General features: G+C 36.6%; 1 protein-coding gene across 4 annotated transcripts in view; it reads left to right on the forward strand.

Moving 5' to 3' along the window:
- LOC118732995 (glycine-rich cell wall structural protein 1) overlaps window positions 1–20,208 on the forward strand; it is a 172,159-nt gene extending 151,951 nt beyond the window's left edge. For 3 of the 4 annotated variants that reach the window (XM_036462140.1, XM_036462141.1, XM_036462142.1), the window contains 3 exons: window positions 5,518–5,874; window positions 8,085–8,255; window positions 18,947–20,208. In XM_036462140.1, the coding sequence (XP_036318033.1) occupies window positions 5,790–5,874; window positions 8,085–8,255; window positions 18,947–19,947 (1,257 nt within the window). In that variant the 5' untranslated portion in view covers window positions 5,518–5,789 and the 3' untranslated portion in view covers window positions 19,948–20,208. Of the gene's footprint in view, window positions 1–5,517; window positions 5,875–8,084; window positions 8,256–10,576; window positions 12,142–18,946 lie in introns of those variants that run through there. The other variant, XM_036462143.1, reaches the window with a different exon arrangement.
- The last annotated feature ends 252 nt before the right edge of the window (window positions 20,209–20,460 follow it).

Raw genomic sequence — 20,460 nt, forward strand, 5'->3', positions numbered from 1 at the left:
GGAGCTAATCTCCTCCATTTTTTATATGTATTTAGTAGTTTCTAATAAAATAGAAATTGAAATCTGTTGGAACTTAATATTTCCGACCCCAACGGTGGAGAGCGTGGCATAGAGTCCATTTCTGCCATATTTCCTTATAGCACATGTCAAGTTTCAGCGCAATCGGCTTATGTTTACTATATTTCCACCTACCCTCACAAAGCCAAAAATACATATTGAAATTTAAGCAGTCGGTTGTTTCTTTAAACTTCTTGTACATAAGTCATTATGACTTTATAGAGTCTACCATGATGTGTTTATTCAAATACAGAGCCTTGGGGATAGTGACGAATATGACCATCCGTCCTTTATTTTAAAGGACAGTCCTTTATTTTAACCCTCTGTCCTTTATAATTTTTTTCAAAAAAAGGACAAAAGCTTTATTTCTTAAGCTGTCCTTTAAATCATTTCTGCATTTTTCATGGGTAAATTTTTAAACAAAGAATATGAAAAATAAAAAATGTCCCTTACAAGATATAATGAAAATCTTCGCCCTAATTAGGGGTTTCTATTTAATCGGTAACTTTTTGCAATGTATAAATCAGGATCGTGTTGCGCGCTCAGTTTCCAGTTCCAATGAAAGAAAGCAATGAAGCCCCTGCTGCACAGTGGTTCAAACTGGCATTTATTGTTCGTAATTCACTGTAGCCTTCATTTTTCACTTAATTTGATTAATTTTTATTTTTTTTTATGAAAGATTACAATATTTGCAAGAGACCTGTTGAGCCTGATGTGTGAATTTTTATTTGATTATATTAAATTTTTTAGTGCAGAGTGCAGAAAAAGTAGCAATTTTGAAGAAAATGTATTATCCTGCTCCAGTTACATAAAAAAAACTAGTTGAAATTTATTGTATGGTTCTCCCAAAACGAAAAAATTCAAAAAAAATCAAATGTTATAAAAAATGTTAACCAAAATAAATATTTTTTTTTGGTTTTTAGTAAAAATTGCTTGAGAAATGAAGGCTCCGGTGAATTATGAACATTAAGTTCCAATTTTGAACCATTATTTGCTGGCTTCGTCGTGCAGTATGAAATATGGTAAACGCATTCTGGTAGCAAAGGATGGCGAAGTCCTTGAAAAGGATTCTGCTTCATTTTTCGCTACAGCAGGGGAACTTGTACAATTAAGTAATATAATTAACTGGTAAATATTTTATTTAAATTACGATATGGGTAAGGTACTTTTATCATACAAGTAGTATGTATGTATTCCCAAATCATTTTGAAAAAAATGTCCTTTATTTTACGTTGGTTAATATGGCCACCGTAAATATGCATCAACTAATTTGGTCTGCTACTTGCCGTATATGAATAAAGAGATTCACTTCACATTAACTCTTTTTATGAAAATCATCAGCAATCGCCGTTGCGTCTTCTCCTGCCATACCATATCATCTCCAAAAACTGACCACTGGTTCATATGATCTTTCGAAAATTTCTATGTGCCTCACTATTGTGAAGAAAGTAATTCAGATCGGCCCATGATTCATCGTCGCTTAGTAGAGTCTCTGAAGCTTACCCAGGTGGAGCGTCGCTTTTGTGAAACAAGGAGACCTGTTGGGTTTAGCTCCAAAGCACATATGCCTCATCCGAACTAGGGCTGGAATGTACTCTCGTCGCTCTTGGACCAATTTACATAAATTCGAATTTGCTTTATCAGTCAGTTTCGAGGCACTCGTTTGAGAGTCATGGCTAATGTAAGAAAAAACCGCAAATCACGTTTGTCCAAAAAAGCTAACTACTTTCGATTTTCCTTTCAAAATTACTCGTATCTCCCGTTGCACCAGTAGCACGTACATACATAAATAAGTAGCGTAACGAACGCTGCTTGCTTCGAACTTCCGTGGCACAGCGAACACTTCGCCTCCCTACCTACTACCTCATGCCGGTACAGAAGTAAAAGTCGTTATGAAAAAAACTTGGCAAAGATAAATAGCCCAAACTGAAGACAAATTTTAAAGTTATCAAAGTGCAGCCGGGAAGGACAACTAGAAATGCAGCTGCAATAACAAAGCGATCTAGCAAGTAAGGTGTGAGGCGAAACAAAACTATTATTCCCAGCTTTTGTTGAGTATTCGTCATTGTCGAGTAGCTACTGGGCGCCGCTGACAAATACTCGTAACTCTTTTACTGCTCTCGCTTGAATGGGGAACGAAAATTTCGTTATTAACCGAGCGAAGAAAGGAAGCGAAAGGACAGCGGCAGAGAAATGTCGCAATGTTTTTAATTAAGTGCTCGTATCTTGAAGAGTTTGCCGTAGCTCAATTCTACTCGACTGACAAATCGTTCCGATTCGCTTTTGTAATGCTTCTAATTTGTAGAAAGTATTTCCACTGCATAGTAATTTTATTTTGAAATTACTTTGGTGAGAGTGCGAATTTCACACTTTGATAGAAAGGTTTACAGATTTCCTGTTGCAGAAGTTTTGAACTTTAAAATCCACATTTGATGCACAGATGCACAGATACTCCCAATGGTGGTTCAAGTTAGACCATTAAAGAACCCACAGAATTCATGTCGCTAGTTTGCCTACTCCTACGAAAGCGTTGCATTTGCACTAAAAATTCAAGCCAAAAATAAACAAAATGCAAATTCACATCCCACATTTAACTGCTTTAGTAGCAAAATACTTCCAGTACCGTTCGCATTTTTTGGCAACCACAAATTTGTTATGTTAGTGCTTGCTAGCTGCTTATGTATGTATGCGCCCTGATGCCAAGCCCAGCGAAGCGGTACGGGAAACAAAGACAAAACTAGTAAATATCTAAACACATTCTCCAAAAAATTCAAAAGCCTTGAAGCCGAAATGACATTGTGAAATTGTAGAAGAGTTTGCATCCGCTTTCTGTCAGCAGCAGCTAAAGTAGCAACAGCAACTACGCCGACGACGAATGTGGATGCAAATAAGCCAAGAAAATTGCCTCAAATCTCGTTTGCGTCTTCAGGCTATATTCAGTTGCACAGCAGCTGTTGTCTAACCACATTTTCTAACTGGCAAAGAAATGTGTGAGCTCACATTTTGTTGGTTGTGGGAAATAAAACCAGCCGGGATTGGTGGCGGAAGATGAGCTCTAATTCATAGATTCATATTTCTGTATCTTCTTAATTTTATGAGCAAGTAGAAACAAATAACTATGCTAGGTTTAAACCCCCAAACCGTTAATCCCATCCGCCTGTCGCTGACTGGGACAAACAGTGTGGAATAATTCTAGGAAATACTAATACAAATAGAAATTTAGATATGGGACAATCCATGCCAAATCGAACAATGGTTGGAATCGACCATTTTTGATTTCCTTGAATTTTGGTCAGAACTTTTACTTTATCATATAACTAAGCTCTGCCAAAGGGAAAAGCCAGCACTTATTTTCCCAAGTTATGCAAAATACTAAATTTAACAACTTCCCGGATTTTGCAAGTTTATTTTTATTTTTTGAAAATCTTACAAAAATAGTTATGTTCTCATTTTAAAGATGTTATGATGAAGGCTATAAAAAGAATATGTATATTTATAGATATATTTATACAAAAAATCTAAGAATAAAAAAAATTACAGAATTTTCAAATTGAAAAAAAAAACGTAAAGCAAAAACTTGTAAACCTTTTTGGCTTATTTTTTTGTACAATACCAAATCTGAAAAGATGCTTAAATTTTCAAAGTGTTTATTTTTTAATGTGAAGGACTATGAAAAACTTTGTTTATGTTAAAAAAATTGTACTTAAATAAATTTTTTTTTTTAATTTTCAAGTTCTGTATTTTTTTTCATTTCGAATAAAATATACTCTTTTTGTCACATATTTCCAAACATCACTCTTAAAACAAGCCCAGCACCATTTTTGTAAGCTGGCACTGTGAATTATTCGCAATATACGCAGAGGTTTTTTCTTTTAATTCCTTTTCGCTAATTTCTTACAAAGATATAGTTCACACTACAACAAAAAAAATATAAAAATAAAATCTCTTAACTTTGTGCTAAAGTCAGGAAAATTCAAAAAATGTTCTTACTAATTTGCAAATTTCTAATCAGATTTTTTTTAGAAAAATGCTGAGTATGCAGTTTTTATAGCCCATTCAAATGCAAGTTTGAAGTTGCTAAAAATCGCTTTAGTTTTTGACTATTTTTGCGCTCAGTTACTTTCATACAAAGTATGTACATATGTACGTTCAAAATTTGTTGTTTTTTGCATAGAAGAAAATTATAACAGAGTCCTAAAATCAGCGCGATGTTTTAGTAACTTCAAACTTCCACTAAGTTGTTCAAAAATAAAATTGGATATAAAATTACATACTTAGAAATTTTCTACAAAAAATCTGATGAGAAATTTCCAAATTAGTATGCAAAGTTGTTCAATCTTCCTGGGTTTTGAACTAAGTTTAGAGGTTTTATTTTTATGTTTTTATTGCGGTGTGAACCATGTTTTTATAAAAAAAAAAAATTGCGAAAAGAAATAAGAATAAAAAACTTTGCATACATTGCGAAAAATTCTCTGTGCCAATACTTTTGTTTGTCACTATATGTAACTTAAAATTTTATTAATAAAATTTTATAACATTTATAAAATTTTTATATACATATACAATATTTAATTCACAATTTATCACGAGCACATTTCGAACTGTAAATTTATAAAATTAAAGTAGTGTTCTCCTAAAATCAAATTATTGCAAAGTAATTAATGGTTTAAACTCTGTGTCATTGCGTTGACACTTTTTGCCGTTCATATCTTTGTTGTAGCTCTTGTTTTTTCGAGATAGGGGCAAAGAAACGAGAACTTCATGAAAAATTGGGTCACCCGTACTGCCTCGCCGGTGGGAGTTAGGATTACACCGCAATGGATACTTTTATAGAGCATTCAATTCTAAAGAAAACGCATCACCATTTTTTCCACAAAATTTTGAGGTAGGAGTGAAAAAAGCCATAATCGCAAAAAAATTCGCCCTAATGTATATATGTATGTAAGTAAATGCTATAAATACAATATAAAATATTTGCGTCCTTCCGCCAAAGCTGAAACGCAATCAAACAAAGTCCAATTTGACATTTGCTGCATTAATACAACTTGTAAATAGAGGCTTTCGAAATTCCAGAATGAACGCCGTTTTTTTTTTTATTTTTTCATTTACTCTGTCGCAATGCCGCAATCGTAAATAAAGCGTATCAAAGTGTCATACCAATATGAGCAAGCAAAGAAAACCATCCGCATTCGACATCAACAAATATTTATCAAACTGGAGACATATGCACCAACAACAAAAAGAACTGTAGTTTTGGCAAACAAATAACGCAGACAAGAGTTTCATTATATTTGCCGAAATGCTTTTTGCCCCACACACCGCCACATACATATTTTATAGAACTTTAGACAATTTCATTCAAATAGTTTTTTTTTTTATTTTTCAATTTCTTTGTTGGTTGATGCTCATATTTCATTGCGTCTAATTTTACACAAATGTGATCTCTCTCTTTTTTTGCAGAATTCCCGCATCTCTAACGCCTAAAAGCCGGCAATATTGCTTTCTTGTGTGTTGTCGATAGTGTGGAAAACAAATATTGTTTCTTCTGAAGGCAAGGAGCAGCCAAGCGGTGTTTTTTTTTTTGATAAAATATATTGAAGCCGCAGTAATAAGTCAAAGCCAGCACAAAAGCAGCAGAGCGTTAAGTGGTCGAGCATTTGAAGAGCGGAGGAGGCGAAACCAGCCAGAAATAGGAAGCAAAGGACGACGACTTGGAGGATACGTAGGCGAACATGTGGCCGAGTATAGGCACCGCTGGTAGTGCTGCCAGCGCCATATTGCTGCTGTGCATCTTCAGCAGTGTTAACTCCTTTTCAAGTATGTACAAGAACAATCATTTATGAGTCGCTAAGTGTTCGTTTCAGTTTAGTATTGTTGAGTAACTACTTATTTCATTACATCACAGTTATTTGAAAGTTTTTCCCGTCTAACTGGATTTCTTAAAATTTCAAAAAAAAAATTTTTTTTTGTTGAATGCAGCGCGAGAGAAAGAAGCAGAAATCGAGTGTTGAGAAAATGTTGTATAATAAAAAAACAAAAAACAAAACATCGTTTCTGAATTTCACACACTTATTTGAAATCGGTTCTGAAAAAATATGGTAATGGTATCTAAGCAAATTTTTTTTAATTAAAAAAAATTAAGAGTGTCCAAAGTAATGTCAACTTAAATTGCATTAGTGATAAATAACGGGTGATTTTTTAAGAGCTTGATACCTTTTTTTTTAAAAAAAACGCATAAAATTTGCAAAATCTCATCGGTTCTTTATTTGAAACGTTAGATTGGTCCATGACATTTACTTTTTGAAGATAATTTCATTTAAATGTTGACCGCGGCTGCGTCTTAGGTGGTCCATTCGGAAAGTCCAATTTTGGGCAACTTTTTCGAGCATTTCGGCCGGAATAGCCCGAATTTCTTCGGAAATGTTGTCTTCCAAAGCTGGAATAGTTGCTGGCTTATTTCTGTAGACTTTAGACTTGACGTAGCCCCACAAAAAATAGTCTAAAGGCGTCAAATCGCATGATCTTGGTGGCCAACTTACCGGTCCATTTCTTGAGATGAATTGTTCTCCGAAGTTTTCCCTCAAAATGGCCATAGAATCGCGAGCTGTGTGGCATGTAGCGCCATCTTGTTGAAACCACATGTCAACCAAGTTCAGTTCTTCCATTTTTGGCAACAAAAAGTTTGTTAGCATCGAACGATAGCGATCGCCATTCACCGTAACGTTGCGTCCAACAGCATCTTTGAAAAAAATACGGTCCAATGATTCCACCAGCGTACAAACCACACCAAACAGTGCATTTTTCGGGATGCATGGGCAGTTCTTGAACGGCTTCTGGTTGCTCTTCACTCCAAATGCGGCAATTTTGCTTATTTACGAAGCCATTCAACCAGAAATGAGCCTCATCGCTGAACAAAATTTGTCGATAAAAAAGCGGATTTTCTGCCAACTTTTCTAGGTAATAAAATTCAATGATTTGCAAGCGTTGCTCGTTAGTAAGTCTATTCATGATGAAATGTCAAAGCATACTGAGCATCTTTCTCTTTGACACCATGTCTGAAATCCCACGTGATCTGTCAAATACTAATGCATGAAAATCCTAACCTCAAAAAAATCACCCGTTAAAATAAAATAAATAAAAAAAATCATGACATTTTAAATTTTTAAATTTCCATAAACGAATTTGTTTGCTTCTTGCCTCCGCGTTGCATTCCTTCGTTGCGGAATGTTTCTATGTTCTCTTTCACCAACCACAAAAAAGTAACGAATTTTAAATGACCGTTTAAGGAGTTTACAGTTTTGCATAACTCACCAGCATCATCTTCACTTAAATGTTCAAATCACCAACAACTTTCGACTTCTGACTGAAATCCCAAAACCTTTTCTACTTTATGTAAACATTCAAGTGGAAAATTCACACCAAACCCCTCACTCAGCACTCGAGCATATTTTCCATTACACTTCCGGTCACGCGCACACCAATACAATACCAATTCATTTTCGCCAAGCACACACCACACACTGACACACCCATACCAACGGCGAGCGCATATTTCACGCATTTTCACTTTTTCATCAATTTCCGCAACATTTTGTAAATATTTGAGTAATTTTCACCCGTGCCAGTGTTGTCAACATGTCATAACATTATTTATTATCAGCCCATTCACACAGCACCCACCCGCCACCCCCCACCCAAGCCATAAACGGAAAACACTGGCACACAAATATGAATGTCTTTCATTCCATTTCATTCGTCATTCCTTTCGTTTACACTCAAATACTTATCTCTTTTGTTTTTGTTTTTTTTCCCCCCTACTCCATTCTTATGTTCTCCTACGATTGTATTCTTGCTTTTACTTATTTACTTTTCTATACTTCTTTATTGTATGAATTTTATTTTTGTCCTACAAAAACATTATCAAATCAACAATCACCACAACAACAACAACAACAACAACAACGAAAAACGCACGCCTACCCGTCCGCATTGTCGTCGCGCCATTTGCGCCATTTGCGCCACTGCAGAATATGGACGTGGCTGCAACGACATTGGCTGTCTGCCCAGCGAGGAGTGTGTCATCACCAGCGATTCGTGCAGCTACACTCAGCGCGAAGGCAAGGACTGCGGCAACTATCCGAAATGTCAGAGGAAACCTGGCTCCAGCTCGTCGTCGTCGGCGCCAGTTAATCCGTCAGGTGATTATATTTTTTAATTTAATTTGATTTGGTTTTTTTTTTTTTTTTGATTAAAACTTTAGTTTTAGTACTCGTAAGGCAACAGTAAGAGCTATTTAGTTTCGACTATTTTTGGTGTTTAATTTTTTGGGAATTAGAAAAACTCAAATCAAAAATTAACCTTCGTCTTAAATGAGTTTCTCAAAGAGTTGTATGCAAATTGAAGATAATTTAGAGGGAGGCATTATAGGGCATTCACTCATAGCCACCACTCAAAGTTTTAGCTCAAACCCAAGCAAAAAAGGGCAGATTAAGTGAGTCCAACCGTTCTTATTGTTCAAAGTTAGCGAGAGTATGAACCATTAAGATCGCGAACTTCATGAGGGAAGGCTTGACACTCAAATTGATAGAATCACACTTTTTTGCCAATCAATTCAGCACAATGCAGCGGTCATCATCAGCATACCAGCCGTAAGCAAAGGAATCGTTTCTGACCACACCCAAATGTCATATTAACAATTTAAATTCGAAGAATTACAGACAGGAAACCCCTTCCTGAAGGCTTAGCGATGTCACTCCAACATGGAGTTCGGTGAATACCCATTAACGGTGCAGGTTCGAGTTTTCCATTTAGTACTACTAAAGCTTTTTTAATAGTTAGATAGTATTGGATAATATTGTTAGATTCTTACCTTTGCATAGTGTAATCACATCATCCTGAACCCGTAAAGTAGATACCAAGATGGAAGCCACACATGTACATCTATGCCAAAATCCTGTCTTGACACCTTGTAGTTCGTAAATTTATTTGCTATGGGTTAAGATTGAGCTATGTTCAAAGGACCCCATTTTGAACAGCCGGAGTTCACTCTGCGACATCGTTAAAAATGGACTTAATGCAGCAAAACGGTGGTGTGTTGATTTGGGTCTTAATATTAATCCTTCTAAGGCAGCCATCGTCCTTTTTACCAGGAAAATAATTCACAGAAGTGAAGTATTCTGGAATTATACTGGAGTAGTTAGATGGCTACTGCCTTGATTCTAATAAGGCATGAGCCCTTCCTTGGGATAGGACCTACCCTAGGGCGATAAAGGAAGCGCTCTGAAAGAGAATTACCAAACTGGGGGAACTGTCAACGAAACCCAAAACCTCTTTGGCAGGCCATCGCCAATAAATAAATAAATAAACGTATGATGGGCGGAAATAGGATTCAAAATAGCTTATCCGGAATCAAGTTAAAGTTTACCATCCAAATTGAAGAGAATTATTGACTAATCTGAAAATTTTTATTGAAAATTAAACGCTGCAACTTTGTGTATACATTCTTCACCCATCCAAGGCATCGATTAAACCCACTGAAGCAAGCCTCCTTCATTTAGCCACCCATATAATCAACGTAGTAATTTATTGCCAAATGCTCCAGTGTAGGTTATATTTTTCAAAGATATTTTGAGAAGCATACAACAGATTGAAGGTCTTTGAGACTCTTTAACATTGACTCCACAGCTCTTATGACATCCAATTTAAATTTGTGTTTGAGCATAGAACCTTACAATTCTAATTCCCAAAAAATGCATCAATCAAAATTTATTTATTTATATTTTTACGTTAAAATTAGAAGCTTGACTAGCATTTAGTAGGATTTCGACAAAGTTCTTGCAAAACACTCACAAGTAAGATCAAAACTGCCGCTTGAAGTGAATAGCATTGAATAAGTTCACGAATTGGCCTCACAACGCTTGCAAATAACATCGCAAAAATGGGAGATACATCACACACACATCTAAATACATGAAAATCATGATAACGACGCAAATTCAAAATAACAAAACCATTCGCAATAAAAATTCAAATTTAATTTAACTTTTTTATGTTGCTTTGTTGTAAAGATACTCGTATTTATAATCATTCTTGTTCTTTATTGATTTTGCTAATTATTGTTTGCTTCAGTCACTACCCAATCATTTAAATCATTAATCATTAAGCTTGAAACGTAAACTAAAAGTCGTCGTGGTAGCTGACAGACCCTTAATTGTGCACTGCATTTGTTGTTGTTATTTGTACGTAAACCGTAGTATGAAAATTGAAATCCACGCATGTTTTAAATATACTCTCTTGTTGGCATCTAATGTAGATCAATTAACAATTATCAACATATAACCTACTCCTTTTCGCTCCCATTGCTCTGAAATAACAAATGCATAACTCTTAATTCTCTTCCTCTTTCTAACACTTTGGCTGTCGGCATAACAAACGCATCAAAAATGTCAATAAAAAAAAAAAAAAATCATCTAACTTCTGCATCCTCTAACCATCTACACTCCACTTTCACTCGGCTCAGGATCCAGTTACAAGCCTGGTCCCGAGCACGCCATCTTCTCATCCGCCTCATCCAATCCAACGCTTAACACCCACACATACTACAGCAGCAATGGCGGCGGCTCATCATCGTCCGCCACTGGCAGCAACTCATCACCCGGTGGCGGTATTAACAACATTAACGGCTATGCGAATAAAAATAGCAACAATGTGAATTCAAATTATGGCAACAATGGTCACGATGACGGCGGCAACGACTCGCCCGGCAGCGCACAAAAGCTACGACCGAACGGCGGCACCGGCGGCATTGATCCCCATTATGTGTTCGGTGCGCCCCAGTCGGTGCCAGTCCTGCCCAATCTGCCCATTTTCCCCTATAATTCACCCACACAAGCACCCTCATTTCAACAATTTCCCCAACCTAATCATCCAGGTAGTGTGCTGAACCCCGGCTATCCAGGCAGTCTGCAGCCGGTGAACCCCTACAGTCCGAGCTTCGTATTCGGCCAACAGCCATACTATTCGATGCCAGGCGGCACTGGTGGCCCACCAGGAGGCAGTAATGGCATATTGGGCGGCAGTGGCGGCGGTTTGGCGCCACCTAGCGGCTACTATGGCAACAGCAATGTAGGCTATCAAAATGCGAATATGTACAACAAACCACCACCGCAATATCAGAACCAGAATCCCTACAATCGCCAGACACAGCCGCACCCATCTGGCGCAGCGCATCGGCGAGGAGCTGTTAGTTGGCAGACGCTTACTTTGGTTGCATGCGGTTACGCTTTGTTGACGGCGCTGGTATCGCAGCGTTTGGCCTGTGAACGCAGCACGTAATGTTGCATGACGTCGATGTGGCAGAAGTGTTCGTGTAGTGTTGTTGGTAACGGTCAACGTTTATTTAGTGTTTAATGGGTTTGAAAATATCGCTATTTTAATTTTGATCAAATTTGGTTAGCGCTTTGTTTTAAGAAAAATTGAAATTTCAGTTTTTGTGTATAAAGAATTTGTACGCAAAAGTTAAAAATCGAAAAATGTAGATTTGTTTAAAGCAATAAGCCAATAACTGCAATGGAGATCTCTAAACTAAGTATTAAAATTTTTTTAAATCAAAATTGAATAATTTGTGTACATTTATGGCATTTCTGCAATTTTTTAGTTGACTAAATTTAATTGATTTTATCAAAATGGCGTATGTGATTCTTGCATCACTTCAATGTGCAACACCTTCATCACAGCATTGATTTGTGATTATAGAACGCTCTATCCAAGCCAGTAATATTTCCATCGATTATGAATACAATTTCACTAATTAAGGTAGCAAGACTAGTCAGAACCAGCTATGCCTCTTTCCCTTACATTTATAGTTTAATTGATCACTTACTGTACGCCGGCAATTACACTGATTACAGTGGCCTTAATAATACTTAAATTTTACGGTATGCCAACCATAAGTAGGTCAAAGGTCAAATCATTCATTTATTACATTAACCACTGATAGAATCGTCAGCAGGTTGGCTAAACGATTTGATAAATCCATGGCAAATTATTCAAAATCTAGGGTGATTTGAAAAAAGAAAAGAGAATTAAAAGGAATTGAAGAAAAAATGGCTTTCTACGGCAGGAGTCGCTGGAAAGCGGAGCGTCAATTACCCGCAGTGACTAGCATAAATATAATTCTTAAAAATAATTTTAAAATCGATAGTGGCAGTTAGAATGCCATTCATACATCCTCAATTCTCTGTGAACAATTCTCTTGGCCATAAAACTCGTTTATTTTTAGGTTGACAAATTTATTTCAAGAATTAACTGCATTCCAAATCCTTAAATGATAAATATGCCCAAAAGTGGTTTCATTCGTATCAATGTTGGTTCTTTAGTTACATTTATATCATTTTGGCCCTGTTTGAGTTAAAAAACAAGAAATTTTGAGTTGTGTCATTATTGCAGAAGACCATCGTGCTAAATACTACGCGACTCAGTAGTCAATAGATTTGGCACGAGGCAGAAAAATTGATAGCTAACAACAAATATAAAGAAAAATCTTTATGACCTGATGCCATTTCTACGTAAATTATCTACATCTTCATTCAGAAATTAAATTTCTCGACCTCAAACAGAATACTGCCAATCTCACAATGGCAGCTTAAGATTCATCTCTCGCCTGCTACTTAGTCGACATTTGGCTGCAGATCTAAGAAGCCCAGTACGGTGCTCAACGTCATCATACTTTTAAATATGGCTGACTAACCCATTGCCTCTCTGAGAATCCTTTCCTTTTCTATCTATAAACCGATTATTCAAAACTTTTTCAAGATTTATAATGGCAGAATTGAAAAATCTCTCGACTGTGTTGTTTACAAGTCAAAAAGTCATACATATGTAAAAGACTCGAACCTTGAGGTTCCCACTAACCCTATAACCGAGGAAAAGACCAAATTTTTGAGTTTTTTACATTGGCTTTGCCACCAAATAGCAAAGCATAAGACGGACGATTATGCGAAAGAGCCACCTTAAATAACATTGTGTGGCTAAGAAGCCAATAGTCTGATTGCTACACCTATTCGACACCACACTTCTAATGTCTGAGATAATACTGCTGAATATTCGTATACATACCAGCCAAAATGTATATCGTCGATGTTTTAGCAAAACCGCCCATCGACCAGCTGCAAAACCGCCTAAATCGCCGTTGTGGCAAAAATGAGATTTGGTAACCCTGAACTCTAGGCATCGAGGTTTATGCATACAAATCGTTAAATCGTTGTTAAAACAACAGTTATGTAACATAATAGCTAGAGAAAATACCGCCTATCAAGGCAATGCCTTCAAAGAATAAACCGTTTTTTCGCTCTCCTGTAAAATTTGAGTGCCGTAAGATGGCGATGGGCGGATTTGCAAAAACATCGACGACATAGTCTTATTAAAAGATAGAACACGGCAAGGAACCTAAAGTAACGGGAAAACGGAGCATATTCACGATTAACTTTCGAATGAAGTTAGTATATCGCGTTCACCAAGCATAGTGATGACTCGACCAAGAGTAGAGCGGCAAATACTCCCGAAAAGCTTCCTCGATATATTAAACTAAACGGGTTGCTTTGGTGATATTTGTTTCCCTGCTACTTTTAATTGAATTTGTTACACTTATCCTTATTTTCTGAAACTTTCATTTAACTTAATAAAAACTGCAGAAACACTGGAAATTTCCAGCGCCAAAAGCTATACAACGCAATAAAAACTCCACTGCAGTTATGCGCTTTACTTGCTTGGGTCAGTAAACTAAGAATCCCAAAACCTACATTGCGCAATCAAAAATATGTTATCGCCACAAAATTACTTACGAAACGTATATGTGTATATAAGCTATCCTTATTAACTGTAATCAAAATATTGGAGCTTGATTTAGAAAACTTTGCAGCCATTTGTATATTTTGCACAGAAGTTGATATTTCTAAATCGAAATTAGGTTTCTTAGAAGTGGATTTGCAAACGTTTCATAAAAATTTAGTTTCAAAACTTATGTAAATAGTTTGAAAACTGTTATAATTACTGAGTACAGACGTTTATAAATTAAATCTTAAAAGTGATTTATTTTTTGACGAAGCCTTCCGTGTACCCTGCAGAAATAAATTCATACATTATTGCTCATTTAATTAATTTTGCTTAAAACTTTGTCAGCACAACGAACTATGCGCTAGTAAGTAAGCATTTTTTTCAATAAACAAAACTACAAAAAAAAATTTTGTAAGCATAAATTAGAAAAAAAACATAAAAGAATACAAGAAATCAATAATAAGCTAGTTTGTACAGTTAACTTTAAAGCAACACCTAATAATGAATTAAAAATATGCCAAATGTGTAAAATGTCAAAAAACGAAAGAAATTTTTTAAAACCAGATTCCAAAAATTATGAGGAGATATTAATTACCGAAAAAAATTACAAAGCATTGCATGCAAGAGAAACGAAAAAAAACAGAGATGACCCACTAGAAACGTTGAACCAATGTAAGATATCAAGCTACATAAAATGTTAAGATGTTTAAAAAGGATAGCCACAAATGTGTGTATGTATTAAAAAAAATTAATAATAAAAATTTAAAAATTAAAAAAAAAATATCTAAAAAAAAAAACTTTTAATGAAAGAATGCCTAAAAATATGCAATGTGAAAAATTCGTTTTACGTACATATTTTCTCAAATTTTCCAAATTCAAATGAAAAAACGAAAATTTTACTTTACTAGAATGCTTTAAGTTTTTTTTTTTCAAAATCTATCAAACTTCACTCGAATGTTTCCACTACTTTCACATAGTTTGCATATTTTTTGGCATACGTAAATGTGCTTAAAAAAATTATTGAGTAGCATACAAAAAAGCCGAGATAATTATATTTCAGATGCTTAGCAACGAAATTCGACGAAAATCTAAAAACAAAACGTTTATACGCATGAAAACAAGAAGCAGTTGAGTAAAACAAAAATAATAAACCTGTCCCAAAAATTCCTTTGAAAACGCGACAAAATTGTAATCAAAAACTAGCTAAATCAAAAATTAAAGAAAAAAAAAACACACAAATATCTTTGTACATAAATAAATATCCATCTATTATTAGATATTCGACAAAGGAAAGCATTTCCTTGCAGAAGGCTAGCATTTAAAAATTTATCTCGTACGATTTTAGAAAATGAACGCAATTATACGTAATATGCGTACATATAAACATGTATAAACATGTCTATGAAAAACGCATAAAATCAAATACATAAACGCTACTTAATAAGTACATAAATATACTTCTGTTGTGTAGTTATGTTTATCTCAAATATTTTTGTAAACCAAGTTAAAATAAAAATTTATTTTATATTTTTCACCCGCAAGGCACATTTTTTTCGTTTTCATTCAACAAAAACCGTTTAAGTGAAACATTTAAATTTATTTGTACAGTTCCGTCCGTTGTTAATTATTTGCATACGCATTCACATACAAACATACAAACCACATTCAATGCTAAGAAAATCAAAAAAAAAAATAAAATAAAAACGGAAGCGGAAACGGAAACTGAAGCAAAAGCTGCCAACTATTCAAAACAAATGCAATCAAATTAATTAGCAAATTAATTAAATAATTTTCATAAACGCTACTAACATTTTTTACGCATGACCATTCGAATTCAAAACTAACAGAGCTACTAAATACACACACACAAACACATGCATATATTGACACAATTACATGTAAGCAAGTATATAAATAATTCAATTATTTTAACTAAAAAACTAATAACAATGGGCATTTAGTATTGAATTTAGCATTTTATGCCATTCATAATATTGTGTTCACTCTAATACTAAAACAAAAACAAACGAACAAACAAAAAATGTTGTCAATAACAAATACTAACAACAATGGAATACTAAAAAAAAATAATAATAATAACAAAATTAATTGTAAATATGCGGATGCTCTTGAAAATATGTAGTTGTTAAAGAACTTGTATTTGAGGCATTAAATACACAAACTAAAGACTTATAAAATTTAGTGAACTTGCAGAGTTGTTTAGCATTTAGAATTTGCAACAAAAAAAACAATTAAAAGAATTGAATAGTTTAAGGAAAATTCAACGAAATTATACTTAGATATATCGTAATTGAACAGAGAGTGTATTATTTATTAGCGTAAAGGCTTTAATTAGTAAATAAAACAACATACACATGCAAGCATGCATTTGTGTATGTGAAGAAAGTGTAATAAATTGCGTTTAAGAATTACAAGTTCACTTTATTGAACACATATATATTTTTTTTTTTTAATTTTAGAAGTTATTTTCGTCAATTGTGTTAGAAAGTACTTAATTGTAACTAAAATGGGATGAGGTTTGGAAAATCTGTATAAAGTGCAAAAAAAAAACATAGGGAACCTAGAGCTATGATTGTTTTTTACGTTACCTTTTTATTAGCGCGGTACCCCTTTTAGAACAACTTCTTGAGACCATTTTTTATGAAAAATGTTGAGGAAAGACAACAATAATTTACACATCGTAGAAGTTATAGCTGCTATTTCGGAGTTCACTCGGAGCTCCTCATCAGATTTCTTCATCGAGTTCACTCGGACTTGAAACAGCAACTCCGCCGTTCAAAGCCAGTGGTCTTAGATCATCAACAGACTTCGCGGTTTCTGTTACCGATAGTGTCGGTGCCATCGGCAAATGCCAGCAATTACATGCTCTTGTAGTAAACAATTACTGAGCGGTTCCGTTCTGTATCTCTTATTTTCGCCAACATCAGATTCAAGAAATCGCACGAAACGGAGCCGCCTTGCCTGAAACCTCGTTTTGTATCGAACGGCTCGGAGAAAGTTTTCCCAATTCTGACAAAGCTGGTGGTATTGCTCAATGTCATTTCACACGGCCGTAGTAGTTTCGCGGGAATGCCAAATTCAGATGCCGCGGCATATAGGCAACTCCTTTTAGTGCTGTCGCAAGCGGATTTGAATGGACAAATACATGGTGAGTGTCGATCCTTTTCTTGTAAATACCACACTGTTAAGGCTTCTATGCTTAGATGGCTGATCCCGCGGTAGTTGTCGCGGGTCGCCTTTGTTCTGGATTGGGCAGAGCACACTTACATTCCAGATGTCGAGAAAGCATTAATCTGAATCGAATTCGCTTTCATCTACTGGGGGCTCGGATTTATCTTTTCCACAACTTTCAGCGCTTCTACCGTTTCATAGGGCGGAAAAGTGTTTATTTCATAATTTAGGCACGTTCTGGAGTAGGGTCACTAGGTCGCCATGGTTGTTCTTAAGGTGTTCGCCCGGGTCTTAAAACCTTCCGAAAGTGGCCTAATTCTCTGATAAAATTTTCGGACATTTTCCTTGTCGGCCAGCATTTCAAGCTCTTTTCACTCACGTATTTCGGTTTCTGTTTTCTTATTGCGGAAAATACGTTTCAAGTATGAGGATCGAGTGGCGCATAAATTGGTCGTCTACTCTGATTGCAGATTTTCGACGTTGAGCTTTCCTTGCAATGTTAGGCGCACATTTTTTGCGGCAGAGTGAGCCTTCCGTCTATAAAACATGGTCGATTTGGTTTCTTGTTTTTCGATCCGGAACCTTATGAACCTAGTACAGTATCCTACCATGTTTCGGGCCCCGGTGAATTCAATCAGCCTCAGTCTGTTTTCGCACATTTCATCGTGGAGGCTGAACTTTCTGCCCTGGAATTTAAGTTGCCAAGCACGATTTTTATATCGTGACGGGCGGCGATCTTATATGTCCTCCAAGCGCTCATAAAATATATCTTTGGTTGCTTCGTCCTTGTCTTCCATGGGGGTTGCGCGCAAATGGGCGAGATGTCGAAGAACCTCGCTTTGATGAGGATTTTGGGCTACACGCTCGTTAGCTGGAGCGAACTACACTATTAGGTGAGTCTCTCCCAACACAAATCAAACACCGAATTTGTGCTGCTTTACATTGCAGCTGTAGTAGACGTCGCAAGGCCCCATACATTTTTTGCCTTGCCCTGTCCAACGCATTTCTTGGAGGGCGGTTATTTCAGGTTTTGTCTTTAGGAGGATTTCAACCAGACCTGCAGAGGCACCTTAAAGTTCCGGACAGGTGCATGACCTCAAACCCTAGTCATTTAAACGTTTGTCGTGGTAATTCTCTCCTGGGAGTTTTTATTTACGTGGCTGGTCCTAAACCCAGCGCACAACCCTTGCAAACCTACCAACATACAATTTATAAATTAGTAATAGAGCAACATTTTGCATTAAGAAGCTCCACCTTTTGGGCCCTTTTCGTTTTATAAGGATTTTACAATAGAGTACTTGCTCTTCAGTTTTACGCTAGCAAACCTTTATAAAACTCTTATAAAACTTTTCGTGTTTTGTCGCTTGTCTATGGATCAGCATTTAGAATTATTTTAATCGCTTTCACGCATTGTGCTCAAACGTACAAAATTATACCTCAGACAAAGTTTTTCTATTCCAAACCTCGTCGCATTTTCGGAATAGATTTCATTAAGTAGTATATGCTTAGATTTATAATATTAATATTTGTGTTGTAGTTTCATTTATTTTTATGTGCTTATTTGTATCTAATTTTCATTTTGTTCTTCTTTTTCTGTTCAAATGCTTTTTTGGCTAAATCTGTACTCAACTCTACTACGCTCTGCTGCTGCGAATATTTTGTGTTAAAACCGCTTAAACAAAATTATAATCGCTTATCTTAAACGACTTTTAAATGTACAAATTGAATTGAATCTTACGAAACACGTTGAATTTACCACCGCTTACACACACACACCTACATACATCTCCACATTCACCAAAACCCACATATATGTATGTATGAATGTGTGTAAATAAACAATTGAAAATGCGACTGCGCATAGTGAGCACCGGCACAACGCACAACTCGTACAATCCAAGCGCTCCGATACCGGATCTCAGTGATGGCAACAATGTCGGTGGCAGCAGCGGTGGCAACGCTGGTGGTGGTTTTGGTGGCGGTGGCTCTGGTGGTCATAGTCTTTATCCCACACTACCAAATAGCCCGCCTGCGGGTGGTTACAATCCTTATGGCGGCTACCAACCACAACCCGGCGGATACCAACCACCAGCTGGAGGCTACCAGCCAGGTGGCTATCAACCAGGTGGTTATCAACCTGGTGGCTACCAACCTGGCGGCGGCTACAATCCCAATGCTGGCGGTGGTGGTTATGTGCCAAATGCACCCGGATATGGTGGTGGTAGCACGCCGCAGAAACCCAAAGACAAGGAAGGCGGTGGCTTCTTCTCCAATTTCTTCTCTAGTCCAGCGGTGAGTCAAGCTGTATCTGGTATTATTGCAGGTCAAATTGCCAAAACCTTGCAAGGAGGCGGCGGCGGCGGTGGCGGTGGTGGAGCTGGTGGTGGCGCTGCGGGTGGTTACCAACCAAGCGGCGGCTATGCGCCAAGCGGTGGTTATGGCGGCGGCAGCAGCTCAGGTAGTGGCTCATCGGGTAGCAACATTCTCGGCGGTCTGCTGGGCAGTGTGTTGGGAGGAGGCGGTGGCGGTGCCGGTGGCGGTGGTGGTAGTGGCAGCAGCAGTGCAAGTAACTTCCTCGGCAGTTTGCTCAGTGGTGGTGGCAGCAGTGGCGGAAGTGGTGGTGGTTCCGGAGGTAGCAGTGCCAGCAACTTTCTGGGCAGCTTGCTTAGTGGAGGCGGCAGCAGCGCAAACCGTGGTAGTGGCGGTGGCGGCAGCAGTCCCATCAGCGAAATTTTGGGATCCCGTAACTTCGGCGGCCTTTTCAGCGAGAATCCGTCTGCGGGCTCTTCTGGATCATCCTCCAGTTCGTCCGGCGCTAAAAGCTATCCCACCCAGCCGCCAATGAACCAGAATTACTATGGTTAAATGCAAAGAGATTATAATTTAATTGACATTTTTATTTTATTACAAAAATTACATATTTTATTCCACCCTTTTCCCGGACAATATAATCTTACTTTATCGAGCGAGAACATTGCAATGCCGAAGCAGTAAACTGATTTAAGCGTGTACAAAGCATATTACAAAATAAAATGAAAATCAAAATTTTTGGCATATTGTGATTGCACGTACGAAATTATCACTTGCACACGAAAAAACTAATAAAGTGGCGAAGCTTTGTCTTTATGGAGTTATCTATTAACGACAAGTAGTTATATACTTACATACATAAATATGTAATAAATGCAAACATGGAATAAAAATTAAAAATGTCAAAAAGGGTAATGTAGTTGGTAAATGAAATGGTTTTTTATCGAAAGCAATATTTGTTTGAAATTTGCTGAAATTACTCGCAAAACGCAGAACAAAGCAAAACAAAGAATGCATACAATAATTTTATCAATCAATTAGTTTATAGAAATGTATATATAGAAAAAA

This window comes from Rhagoletis pomonella, unplaced genomic scaffold, assembly GCF_013731165.1.
Source record: "Rhagoletis pomonella isolate Grant_MI unplaced genomic scaffold, Rhpom_1.0 Rhpom_scaffold_00002, whole genome shotgun sequence".
Taxonomy (NCBI): domain Eukaryota; kingdom Metazoa; phylum Arthropoda; class Insecta; order Diptera; family Tephritidae; genus Rhagoletis; species Rhagoletis pomonella.